The sequence below is a fragment of the Primulina eburnea genome, chromosome 12 (assembly GCF_022965805.1).
Source record: "Primulina eburnea isolate SZY01 chromosome 12, ASM2296580v1, whole genome shotgun sequence".
In the NCBI taxonomy this organism is placed as follows: Eukaryota; Viridiplantae; Streptophyta; class Magnoliopsida; order Lamiales; family Gesneriaceae; genus Primulina; species Primulina eburnea.
The window spans coordinates 8,073,378-8,086,387 of NC_133112.1; the positions used below are offsets into that span (position 1 = coordinate 8,073,378).

The following is a 13,010-nucleotide window of genomic DNA, read 5'->3' on the forward strand; positions in this document are numbered from 1 at the left end:
TTAGGATTTTAATACTATATTTTTGGGTATATATATTTGGATGAGATACATTGGAATATTTTGGAAATACAATATTAAGTCATTAAGTTATGAATATCAATCATAATTTCAAATTTAGAGGGAGAATATTTACAAGATTGAGTACCATATAAAATACAACGAAATTAGGCATGTTATTGCAAAAGGATTTCGAAATTTGTACAATATTTATTCCTAAATATGTGGATGCCTAGATCCTGAAAGCATACCATGCAAATTTTAGGCCAATTTCTCCCCCCACCCCCACTTGGACACCATATTCTCGAAATATATTAGAGGTAAGAGATTAAGGATGTAAATCCCACGTAATTGGAAGATAAATCAAAAACTATGGCAAAGAAATTGAGTCAAATATTGGAAGATTTAGGCCAATTCTTGTAAAAGATTGAGCACCATAATTAGCTCCATTCCCCTTCACCTATAAATAGGCCATCACCTCCACTGCACAACACACCTAAAATCCGAAATCCCCTTGCTGAAAATCTCGAATTCAGCAGCTCCCCTTAAGCCAAAATATTGCCCAAAAATCGTCCAAGAAGTTAAGCCGAAGTTCTGTCCGAAGGAGGAGCAAGGAGCGATCCAATTTTCGAGTTGAGCATCCACGTTTTAGCATCAATAATTATTGTAAGTGGGATGTTTTAAAGAATTAATTTTGATTATGCATTCTTCGCATGTTTTTGAAAATACAGTCGAGTACATGTTCTTTTCTACTTATTTTCTTGTGTCGAATTGCCATATTGTTTTAAGCACTGTGAGGAGTCGACTGTATATGGGTGGAAATCCCAACCATGACGTACCCTTACGCGGTGGGGGATATAACCGCTATACGGCCTCGCCTCCTTAGAGGAGTAAAAATTAGGGACTGACGTCAGTAAACCATAGAAAGTTGGATAAATCACAGTGGCTAGTAAAGTTTATGTATGTGTTATGAAGTACGTATGAACTCATGATTTATGATTCGAATTTTATGCATGTTGTATTTATTGTGCTCGATATTTCCCCCATTTGCTGAGTATTCCCAAAATACTCACCCTCTTACAACCCTTCCCAGATAAGTCCGAAGAGCAGGTTGAGGACGAAGAGACGGAACAATTTTGGGGTTGGTGGTTTGCCAGATTAGTAATAGATTATATTTCGAAATTTATGATTTAATAATCGTAAGACGCTTCCGTATTATTTACTATTTCGTTGGATTTCGATATTGTAAAGACAATCGTTATTTTATCTGAGATTATGATTTATAAGCTGGTTTTCGGTTTATATTGTGCTACGAAAGGCTTGTTGTTTCGATTGTGTGATTGTCAAACAACGCCGGTCTCGGGGCGTGACAAGCTCTATTGAAAAATCCCACATTCGAAGTTTTTTTTTTTTTTTGAAATTATTTTTGGCATGTTTAATTAACTGTGTAGTTTGTATAGAATTAGATTTTAATGTTTGAAAAGCACGAAAATATGAAATAAGATATGTTGTAACAATTAAATTTTTAGTATAAAAAAATTATGTGATCGATGATATTTCAAGTGAAGATATTTTAGTCCATTTGCCTCCACGCTTTTCTTTTCGCTTTTGTTTGAATGGTTAGTTCTTCAATGTCGTATTCTTTTATATCAAGTGGAGACAAGCTACATGTTGCGGGTACATGACATATTTTACCAAGACAAAAATACAATTTAAATTCTTTTCACATTTTAATCACATGAATAGCTAATCATTAATTACTAACTAGTTATTACGTACACACGATGCGTGTGTATATTTTTTTTATAATTATCGATGGACTTAAATAAAATTTGATAAATTATGAGGAGACTAAATTGATATTTGAATTGTCGAAATAAAAAAATAAAAATAAAATTGTGTTGAAATTTTAAAAACAAAAATATAATATTAGTATCACATAAGGGTAAAATTGGAAGAAAAAGTTGGTATTTTTCTTGAGTAGTTACTATCGTGTCCTCAACTTTAATAAAATAAAATAGATGACAAGATTAAGAAAACATTTGTGTAAAAATAGAAATATATAAATAACATAACTATCACATATTTTCGTCGATATGACCAAAACCAAAAATAATTAAAAAAACACTTAAAACATCTTTTATGTTATATTTAAAACAATAAATAGCAATTTTTTAATAAAAAAGCGTATAATATAAATACATAAATGTAAAATTTTGACAAAGAATTTTTTTTAATCATAATTAATAATAATTTAATATCACTAGAACAATCGAGAACACAAATATGTCAAATTTTTTATATATATAAATGCAACCATTTATTTATTTATATGAATGTGATATTGGGCATGCATCTTAATTCCTACACTGCCTGCTGCAGTATCACCAGACAATTGCAAACAGCTGTAAAATACACAAAATGACAACTTAAATTTTTGTCCTATCGAAAGATTTTTATTTATTTTTTTAATATATTTGTGGCCCCGACCATTCGTAAAATATATATTGAAATTTGGAATTTCAAAATGTTGATTTGTACGGCTCATAACACATTACTCGGAGATTGTGTTTTAATAAATTTTCGAGAGATTCCTCAATTTGTTTGTGAACATATAGTAGCTCAATTTTCTCTAATTTTCAAATTTCACCAACTCAATCAAATGGACTCTTAAATTTGAGACTCTAACGTTGGAAGCGGAACAAAAAAGATTAATTTCGAATCTAAGACGATTAAATATATAGTCATTTAGAAAAATCTAAGCAAGAAAAAGAAATGTACTGAAGCTAATAAAACATAGGCAAAAACTTGTGTGAAACGGTCTCACGGATCGTATTTTGTGAGACGGAACTTTTATTTGAGTCATCCATGAAAAAATATTACTTTTTATGCTAAGAATATTATTTTTTTTATTGTGAATATCGGTAGGGTTGATATGTCTCACAGATTAAGATCCGTGAGACGGTCTCACATAAAATTCACTCTAAAACATATTATCATTTAAAAGAAGCAAATCATCGGCAGTCAACAAAGAGAAAAAGTTGGTAGAAACAAAGCAATTGTGCCAACTTTGACTATAGTATGTGCATAAAATTTATTGAAACTTAGTTTCCCTGAAAAATTGCTTAAGGATTATATTATATATAAGAAGCATAAGGTAAGAACTTTATGACCAATAAAGGTACATAATCAAAGACCTAACGGATTGAAGAGACGGACCGAAAGTATATCCATGTAAATTTTATGACCAATAAAAGGTAGACAATCAAAACCTATATAATCAACTGTGGATGGTGGAGAGGGACGCACTTTTGATCTAATCACAAATTGGGAATGCTCATTTACAACGGACGGGGTTAAATTCTATTACGGTTTGTTCAAAAGTTCATGCGATTAGAGTAGATATCTTGTAAGTCAACGATTGGCTGAATAATTTATTGACTTAGTTGTAATTAACTATCTTTCTTTTAATATAATTTATGTTTCATGGTTTCGTTTTACTTTATCTGTATACTCGTACAATTGACAGAGATAAAGACATTGATTATATTTTAATACAAATGAATCGTACTTCGATTTTGAAACTCATTTGTTAACATTGTATGTTCTATATTTGTTTCTAGTCGATTCAGCCGTCTAAAAGTAAGGATAAATGTCACTTGAGCTTAAGTCTAGCATATGTGATGTTGTGTACCGTGTTTTATGGTAAGAGCACAAAGATGTTCAATCATGCAACTGTGTAATCATATGATGATGGTACTGAACAACCCTCATTCGAACTTTCCAAGTGACTATCATTCATCGAGAGGAAAAGTATATGGTTGTGATTGTATATCATTAGTTCTTATGACTGGACAATACTGAGGCTCTACATACTAGGATTGTGCTTTGAATCGTTTACCGACTTCGCGAGGGTCGCAAGGTGGCGAGGTTGAGTGCAATTGCGACATGTGTAGGAGCCAATGAATCATAGTCAGAAATTCACCGCTCACCTACGGATGTGGATATTCTATGTGATCTAAAGAAATAGTAGTGTATGAAATATGTGGCCAGAGTGTAAGATGTACATTAAGGACAATGGTCATTTAATTGTGCATGCGATAACATTTGAATATTTCATGAGTGTATCACATAGCTATCATCGCTCACCTACGGATGTGGATATTCTATGTGACCTAACGGGTTGTAGAGACAGATCAAAAGTATATCCATGTAAATTTTATGACCAATAAAAGTTACACTATATAATCAACAGACCATGGTGGAGACGGATGCACTTTTGATCTAATCACAAATTCGGAATGCTGGATTACTAAGGACAGGGTTAAATTCTATTATGGTTTGTCGAAAATTTCATGCCTCCAAGGGTGAAAAGATATGTTGTAGCCAAAAGTCTCTTAGTTTGATGACATAATCTTTATCGTTTAAGGTATAGTTTGGTACATATGATAGTATAAGCATTTGATATATAATATAAGCAGGGGCGGATTTAGTGTAGGGCTGGCCCCCCCAAAAAATTTTAAAAAAAAAATTTAGCGACGGTTTTAAGAAAACCGTCGCCATATAGCGACGGTTTTAGATAAATCCGTCGCAAAATAATCTAAGCGGCCCCCCAAAAAATTCAAAAAATTTTTCTTAGCGACGGTTTTGACTAAAACGTCGCAAAATTAGCGACGGTTTCTTATAACCGTCGCCTTATCCTAGATCCGTCCCTGAATATAAGGATAAGTTAAGGATAAATAAGATGTAGGATATTATATTTAATGTTTGGTATATTGATTTTAATAAGAGTGATTAAATTTATATATTAGATTATAATGACAACATTAACCTTATCATAATAAATTTTATAATTTCAAACTTGTTGTTTGAGTTCATATTTTTTATTTATTCATACGCCAATAGTGCTTGCATGATTTATTATTTTTACCTAATTTTTTATATTATATAATATTATAATTGAGCCCTTAATTTTCTGAGTCAAGTCAAATATCAATTTTTAATGTTAATTAGATGATACTAATAATTTTATTAAGATTTATAAAAATTATTTATATAATTATCATATTATATAATATATAAAAATAAATAAAAATATTTATTTGCTTTTAATTTCTACCTATTAACTTAGATTTATAAAAATCATTTATAAATTGAGGGTAATTAAGTCATTTGTTGTGTATTTTATCCTTAAATAAAAATTATCACACCTAATAGAAGAGATATCTTATCCTTCTAAAAAATTATTTATCAAGGGACCATGATATTATCACGAGCTTTTTAAAAATGTACCAAACATGGGATAAGGAGGATTATTTATCAATCCCTCCCTTATCCCATGTATCAAACTATGCCTAAACATATATATTATAAGGTTCAAATTCTTCACCTCGTTGTATAAAATGCATTGAAAATAAGGTTTCAAGATCGCATTTTGTGAATATTTTAACTCGACATTTTAAAAGTAAATTTTTTTTTTTTGACAAATTTAAGTGGATTTTTATGTCAACTTAAAATTAGATCTTCGGATTTTACCAAATTAGAATGTTTGGTGCTAAATCTGAACCTCGAATTTTTTTACCAAATTTCCAACTTTTTAAAAGTAAAATATATATTATTATACTCCAAAAGTTCCTTACATAAAGGTCCAAAACCCTTCTTTCATTTGAGTAGTTGCCATTTACTCTCTATCTTGAACCAAAAAATATTTCCTTTTCTTGAAACCAAAATCCGCTCAAAATTTAGTCCGGAACCCAAGATTCTCCATTAATGGACAATTACCAAACCCCACAAGGACTAACGGATGAAGAAATTGCGGTGCTCGATCCAGTTATCAGCGCCTACCACACGTTCGAAGAAATTCCCAACACATGCACTTCTCTCATTACGCAGCGCATTGACGCGCTAGCAGATTCGGTGTGGCCCTTTGTACGTAGCTTCGACAAACCACAGCGCTACAAGCACTTCATCAAAAGCTGCCGCCTCGTTGGCGATGGAGGGGTCGGCAGTATACGCGAAGTGACGGTGGTTTCGGGCATCCCTGCATCTACAAGCACTGAAAGACTCGAAATTATTGACGACGAGAAGCATATACTGAGCTTCCGCGTTGTGGGTGGTGAGCATCGCTTGAATAATTACCGTTCGGTCACTTCTTTGAATGAATTCAAGAAAGATGGGAAAGTTTACACCATTGTTCTTGAATCTTATATTGTGGATATACCGGAAGGGAATACCGCGGAGGATACAAAGATGTTTACTGATACCGTCGTGAAGCTTAATCTTCAGAGGCTAGCAGTTGTGGCAACGGCGTCATTGCATGGAAATGAATGAAGTTTCTGGGAGATTTTGATCTGAAGTTATCAGTCTTAAAAGGTATGATCATAATAATAGTGATACAATAATGATGATAACAATAATAATATTAATGGTGCTGCAAGAATGGTGGTGGTGCTATTTCTGTAATTTCCTCGTTTCCAAGATTTGTTTTTTAGTGGCTCAAATGGGATCTTTGTTCATGCACAAGCTGGAAATGCACAAGATGGAATTGTATTTTCTTTAGTTGTTGTTAGGACAATGCAATGCTTGGTGATTAAGCTTTTCTGTTTTTTTCCTCCTATTTCTTCCTGTTTTTAGTTTTTCTTTGGAGCCGGTTGTAGATGAAATTCCACTTTTGACTTGGTTATGGGCATTTAATGTTTTACTGAAATGATTCGTTGAGAATCTTGGATTCTAGACCTTTCCTCTTTTTGTTTTGCCTTTTTTGGGAATGGATATGTTTTTATATTCGTGGATAAAGGTGTTACAAAGTCAGAAGAGTCCATTTGTGTTTGTTTATCTTTAGTGGGAAAAGATTTGTTGCTGAATCTAATTAACTTGCTATATTCTAAATTTTATTAGGAATTCACACTTCCTTATTCTGACTATGAATATTTTGTTTGTTTGTTTGTTTGTTTTTTTTTTAAAAAATACTCCATCTGAAAATACATCAAGTGATATGCAGTGCTAATTTGTCTAATTTAATAAGAATATTAACGTGTCTAATAGAAATTAAAACCAGTGAAAATAATCTGATTTAGCTGTTATTATATATTTAAAAGAGAAGTTCTTTAAATTGTATTTTTTCCTTTTACCTTCTTGGTGTGATGTTTTGGTTCCGTAAGACACTCCTTCGCACATGCTACTAGAGAATGATTCTATTCAATTGTCGAGGTTGTGTTTTATATATATATATATATATATATATATATATATATATATATATATATATATATATATATATATTTCTTTTCCAATAAAAATATCTCCAATTATGGTATAAGGGTTTTTTGTTATTTAATTTTTTTTAAAAAAAATAATTTTCAAAAATTCTGTAAATGGAGCGTGAAACGTCTACTAAACGTCTACTAGGAATATATTTTTTTGAAAGCTAATACTCAAATTTATATTTAAATGCATGCACGCAATAATGACGAAAATTAACATTTTTAAAATACTAGTAAATAAGTAACAGGTATAAATAGTAAAATACTACAGTTAAAATTCATGACAAATCGTCATCCCCAAATCTTACGTTTTAAAAATAAATCAAATATGAATCATGTGAAACTCCTGATAACCAACAACATAGTAAAAAGACGTGGTATATAAATATCTAAAACCACTCCTATCTCAAATCATGATGTGCGAAAATACGGTCATCGAGTTCGCGTGTGCACATCCAACTCTACCTACTCAGTCTTTGGCACATCTAATCTCCTGATCAATATGCTCACCTGCATCATTCACACCTAGTAAGTCTAAAGACTCAACGCACATGTAACGTTATAACAAGTACATATATATAGCAGGCAACCATGAAAAATAATGTAATCAAAATACATTTCATGAACTTTAAAGCAAAATGTAAACATAATAAAGCATACACGTCAAACATGTCTCAACATATCATCATATACATGTTCATCTCTTTTAATTGAATTTAGTCTATTAGTTGTGACTTTCATATCAGCTCTATTTGATGGATCCATCTACGTATAGCCGTGGCACCCGACGGCGGGGACATCAGCGACAATATTACCCATCTACTGATCCACTGAGCCTTGGTGTAACGTCCGAAAAATCAAACTCACGTAAACCAATGCATGCAAAATTATTTTAATTGTTTAATTGTTTTATTTAATTGATTTTAAATGCTTGTATGCTATTTATTAAATGATTAAAGATATGATTGTATGATTAAATGACATGATTTCATGAAATTGAAAGATTTTACCTGAATATTTGATAATAGGCAGGGGAAAGGAGATCGGGACGACCAAGACAAGAATATTTATTTTCTATAAATATTTTCAATGCTTCCTAATATAATTAAAAATGATTTAATTTTTCTAAAAATGTTGGAGTTCGAATTATTTTACGAGTCGAGTTCGATTTTTTCCATGAAGCCGGTTTTAGGCAAACAAAAAGTTTTAAAAGATGAAAAAAATTATTTTTGGGAAACTAATTTTATAAACTTTTATTATTTAATTGAATAAGTGTAATTGATCTTAATTTAATTATTTGAAGTAGGCCCAATTGTCCTTAAGATTGCAAGCCCAAAGTCAAAACCCATTAACATGTTGATTTAATTATAAATAAGGACTACTAGGCTTTCTAAACTAACTATTCAGCCTTCAACCAGCCGAAAACACACTCACACACACACACACACACAATAATTTCGAGAGTTTCAAGGAAGAAAAAGGCTAGGCCGGGTTCTTCACCGTCCGGTCGTCCATTTTCGCACCCTCGCCAACGATCGAGTATTCGAATGTTATAAACGCAAATGCACGTTCTTTAAACATTTTAAAACATCATATAAATCATATTATGCATGACTTAATTTTTTATGCATGAAAAATACGAGTGTTTGATTAATTTTACGGTATGATACGTATTTTCAACGTTTTTATGATTTTACGCTTGTTATGAAAAACATTTTGAATCCAACGAGTACGCTGCCAAAATAGGATATTATATGAATGAATTGTGATTAAAACATGATAAAATTCAATGGAAAACAAGCTGGAAACCGTAGGTGTTGCTAAGGAGAGGACCGAGGGTTTGGAAGGGGTTTGCACTTGGTTCAAGTGGCGGATAGCTTGCATGGCTGGGCAGGTCTCGGCTAGGTGGTTGGGCTGGTCATGGTTAGGTCCTAAGAAGAGTTATAGGAGGGCTAGGGCTCGAGTCATGGGCTGGGGAAGAGTCCACGTGAAGAGGGACTCTCCCCCACGCGTGTGTTGGTGCAGCAGCGGCCATGGAGGCTCGCCGCTAGGGCTTGGGCAGGCCAGGTGGGTCCAGTAGGTTCAAGGGAAGTTTTCCAGAGCTTGGGTCATGCGTTGGTGTAGGGTGGCTCGACGTGGGCTCGAGCTTAGCGTGGTAGAGTAGCTTAGGCGTGCAGCTGCTGGTTTCTCGAACTGGTGGCTCGCTGCATGGGTTCAGTGGCTTGGGCTGGGCTTGGTTGGGTCTGGGCGTGGTCCAAGGTCGGTTAGGGTTAGGTGGGCTCGGTGGTGGCTCGACTGGAAGTGTCCTAGGTTGGCTAGGAGTCTTGTAACGTGAAAGAGCTTGTGCGTAGAACTTTGGTGCTCAGTTTCTAGGCTTGTGCGTGAGTTAGGGGCTAATTCCAAGGTTTAGGGTTGGTCAGGAGGGTGCATAGGTGGTTTGGCTTGGGTTTGGCTCGACGGTGGCTCGAGTAGATTGGGAGATGGCTCGGGTTGTTCATATATGGGTCAATTTCGAGATTTAAATAAGAGAAATTGGAACCATGGGTCCAGGGTTTGGCTCATGGCTCACAAGAGTAGTTTAGGTAATAAAAATGTTATGTTTAAAGTTTGGGAAGAAAATAATGGGTTTTGTATTTATCCGAGATTTAATCGCCTCTCGAATAGTTAATCAAAGAATTAATTGAAAAGCCTCGAATTAAGTTGAATAAGATTATGAAAAATTATATTTAAGCTTAAATATTATTTGGAATAAACGCATGTCACTAAAAGCAAGAAAAAGATAAAATCGAAAATTTTTACGTCTAGGGGAAAAACAGTAATTTTACACTTGAAAAATATAAAAGCTTGCAGCGTCCCGAATGATCATAACTCATGTTAAATGATGATTTATGATTTAAAATGATGATTTTGATGAAAAATTGATATTTTATTATTTATGGTAAAGCTGTGCAAATTGTACTGTTTAAAATGATATTTTTGGAAAGTTATGATATTTTATGCTTTTAAAAGAAAATGAAAAATGTTTTTAGGAATGTGAATTGACCCAAGAGGAAGCCCATTTACGGAAAAATACCCTAGAGGGATCCCATTTATGGGAAAAGGCCCTAGAGGGATCCCATTTATGGGAAAAGGTCTAGAGGGAGCTCGTCTATGGGAGATGGCCCATGAGGGAGCCCAGATTATCGTATTTCCACGTTGGAGCCTAGTGCCCACCCCCATAGACCATGTGGAGCTGAAGACTGATCAGTCGACCAAAGGATAAAAGCCAATCGCTTTCGAGGATCACACTTCACCCAAAATGATAAATGATTGAAAGATTTACGATTACAATGATTCATGATATATGATTTATGCTTAAATGATTTTAAATGGTTTATTTATGTTCAAAAGATTATTTTAAATAAAAGTGTGAATTTTATGCATGTGATTGTATATGTATTATTTGCTACTAATGTTTAAAACTTGTTGAGTCATTAGATTAACTAGGTTTGTATGATGCATTATTTGATGATTTTAGGGGAGGCGATGACGATTGCCTGAGAGACCTTTATGTTTCCGCACTAGATTTATAAGATTTAAAAGATTTATCTTAATGATTTTATCAGAGATATTTTTATGCTTTAATTTTATGTAGTTGATCTTTTTATTGGTCGACGTAGGATTTTTTGTTAAATGATGATTTAGAGATATTTTGATACACTTGAGATTTAAATATTAAATTATTATGATTTATGAAATTAGTTATTCTAATCAGTATTTTCAAGTTTATGATAAAAAAAAAAAATCGAGGTGGTTTCACTTGACCTTACAGCCCATTGTATACATATACATATTAGTCACAACCAACTTCATTCCTTCAAAACGTGTCATTATTTTCATCATTTATAAAAATAATGCATATACGTACTTTTCCTTAAAATAAAGCATGCAACGTATTATTCATAATTTCATAAAAATTCATACACATAATAACATAAACATTTAAAACATGTCAAAATCATGTTTAGGGGCTGCCAGGACTAAATACTCGCGACCCTAATTGACCATTTTACCTCTGGACCTCAAAATTTCGACTCGAATCCGACTAAACTTCTTAAAAAAACCTAAAAACATAATAATAAGCAATTCTTAGACATAAACTCAACTCGTTTACACGGTTTGTTTTAAAACTCGGACCGGGGTCCCGGTTTTAACTCGAATCAACTCGAAATTTAACCAAATCTTTCCCGACTTAAACCATGACTCGGCCGTGCCCTACCAGCCTCTAAACCACCTAGACTAGACCACCTAAGACCCTTGACCAACCCTGGAAAGTTGCTGGAATTTTACTACACGTGTTACCCGTCACCCTCTTAGACCTTTAGCGCTAACCCTTCGACTCATGCCCCAAACCACCAAGACCAGACCCCAACTAGACACCCTAGGACCATGACAGACCACATAGGACCGCCACTGGACTAACCCTAAACACATTGACACACCATGCACGCCCAAGGCTCGTATGTGTCAAGAAAACCCTAGCCGCCTCACTCCAACCCCTCGGCCTTCAACCCACATAACCAAGTCTCGACTCCATCCTAGTGACCTCTTATTTCTCGACGTGAATAGCCCTCTAGGACCCTCACACGGCAGCCCTTGCACCATGGTAATGAAAATGTGAGATATACGCAAAGCAATACATAAAACATGATCAGCCGAAGCCAAAAACGATTTAACATGCAAGCGATATGCAATCTTCATACACGACACACATATCAGTATGTTGGAAACTGAATTCTGGAGTTTGACAAAATATAAACCAATCGACTAAAACATGAAAGCATATTCGGCAGCTGAACAATCAACTAAAATCAGTTGACATAAATAGTTCAGTTGAGAACATATCAGTAAAACATTCAGCCGAATATATTAAAGCTTCACGACTGAAGACACCTCGGGAAAGATCATCCAAACAGACAAAAAGACATATCAGACAGCAACTGAATGTGGAAAGCCGCACTGCATAGAACAATGTGTTTCGGTTATCAAGATCTATACGCCGACTTACAATAAATGATGAAGCGGCATCCAAGAATATTGTCCAAGAAATGATAAAGTGGCAATCAACGGATACGAGAATTTAAAAATTACCGTTGGAAGAGAAGTCTATAAATATGACTAAAGAGCAGTTGACAAGTGACGCTATTGATCAATCTTAAACTTGCCATTACTCTGTCAAAATCTCTGCTAACTCGTATCAGATTTATTCGTAGCAATCAAGGCTACACATTGAGCAATTTAGCACTGTGAAATACTGAAAATTCGACTAAGTGCTAATTTCAGTTACTTACAGAGATCATTGTATTATACTAAGAGTTTCAGTTCAGGCAGTAGATAAGTCCTAACTGAAGTGGGTCTGTACAAGCGTTGTACTCGATCAAAGTCTTTTAGTAAATATCCTATCCTTGAGATAGAAGGGGTGACGTAGGAGTTATTCAATTCTCCGAACATCCATAAACATATCGTGTTATCTTTATTTCAGCTTTTCAGTTTCAGTTAGATATTCTATCTATCAATCAGTTTATTTTCCGCAACTGCTTAATCAGTGTAACTGGTTGATATTGACTGACGGGATACTAAGTTCAGTTTGTAACAAAACTGAACTATCTTTTTCGGAAAACATTTAAATTCCTATTAGTGTTTATTCAACCCCCCCTTCTAAACACTAATTAGCCAATAACCGATCCTAACAAGTGGTATCAGAGCAATGCA

At 33.9% G+C, this 13,010-nt stretch overlaps 1 protein-coding gene across 1 annotated transcript; it reads left to right on the forward strand.

The window, feature by feature from the left end:
- The first annotated feature begins 5,616 nt into the window (after nucleotides 1-5,616).
- On the forward strand, nucleotides 5,617-6,729 carry LOC140807382 (abscisic acid receptor PYL2-like). Its single transcript, XM_073164213.1, has one exon. It carries the CDS (start codon nucleotides 5,767-5,769, stop codon nucleotides 6,325-6,327), a length of 561 nt encoding a protein of 186 aa, XP_073020314.1. The 5' UTR covers nucleotides 5,617-5,766; the 3' UTR covers nucleotides 6,328-6,729.
- Nucleotides 6,730-13,010: the final 6,281 nt, after the last annotated feature.

Bases quoted from the DNA above. Each gene is read 5' to 3' on its own strand.
- LOC140807382 (XM_073164213.1), top strand. From the start codon at position 5,767: ATGGACAATTACCAAACCCCACAAGGACTAACGGATGAAGAAATTGCG.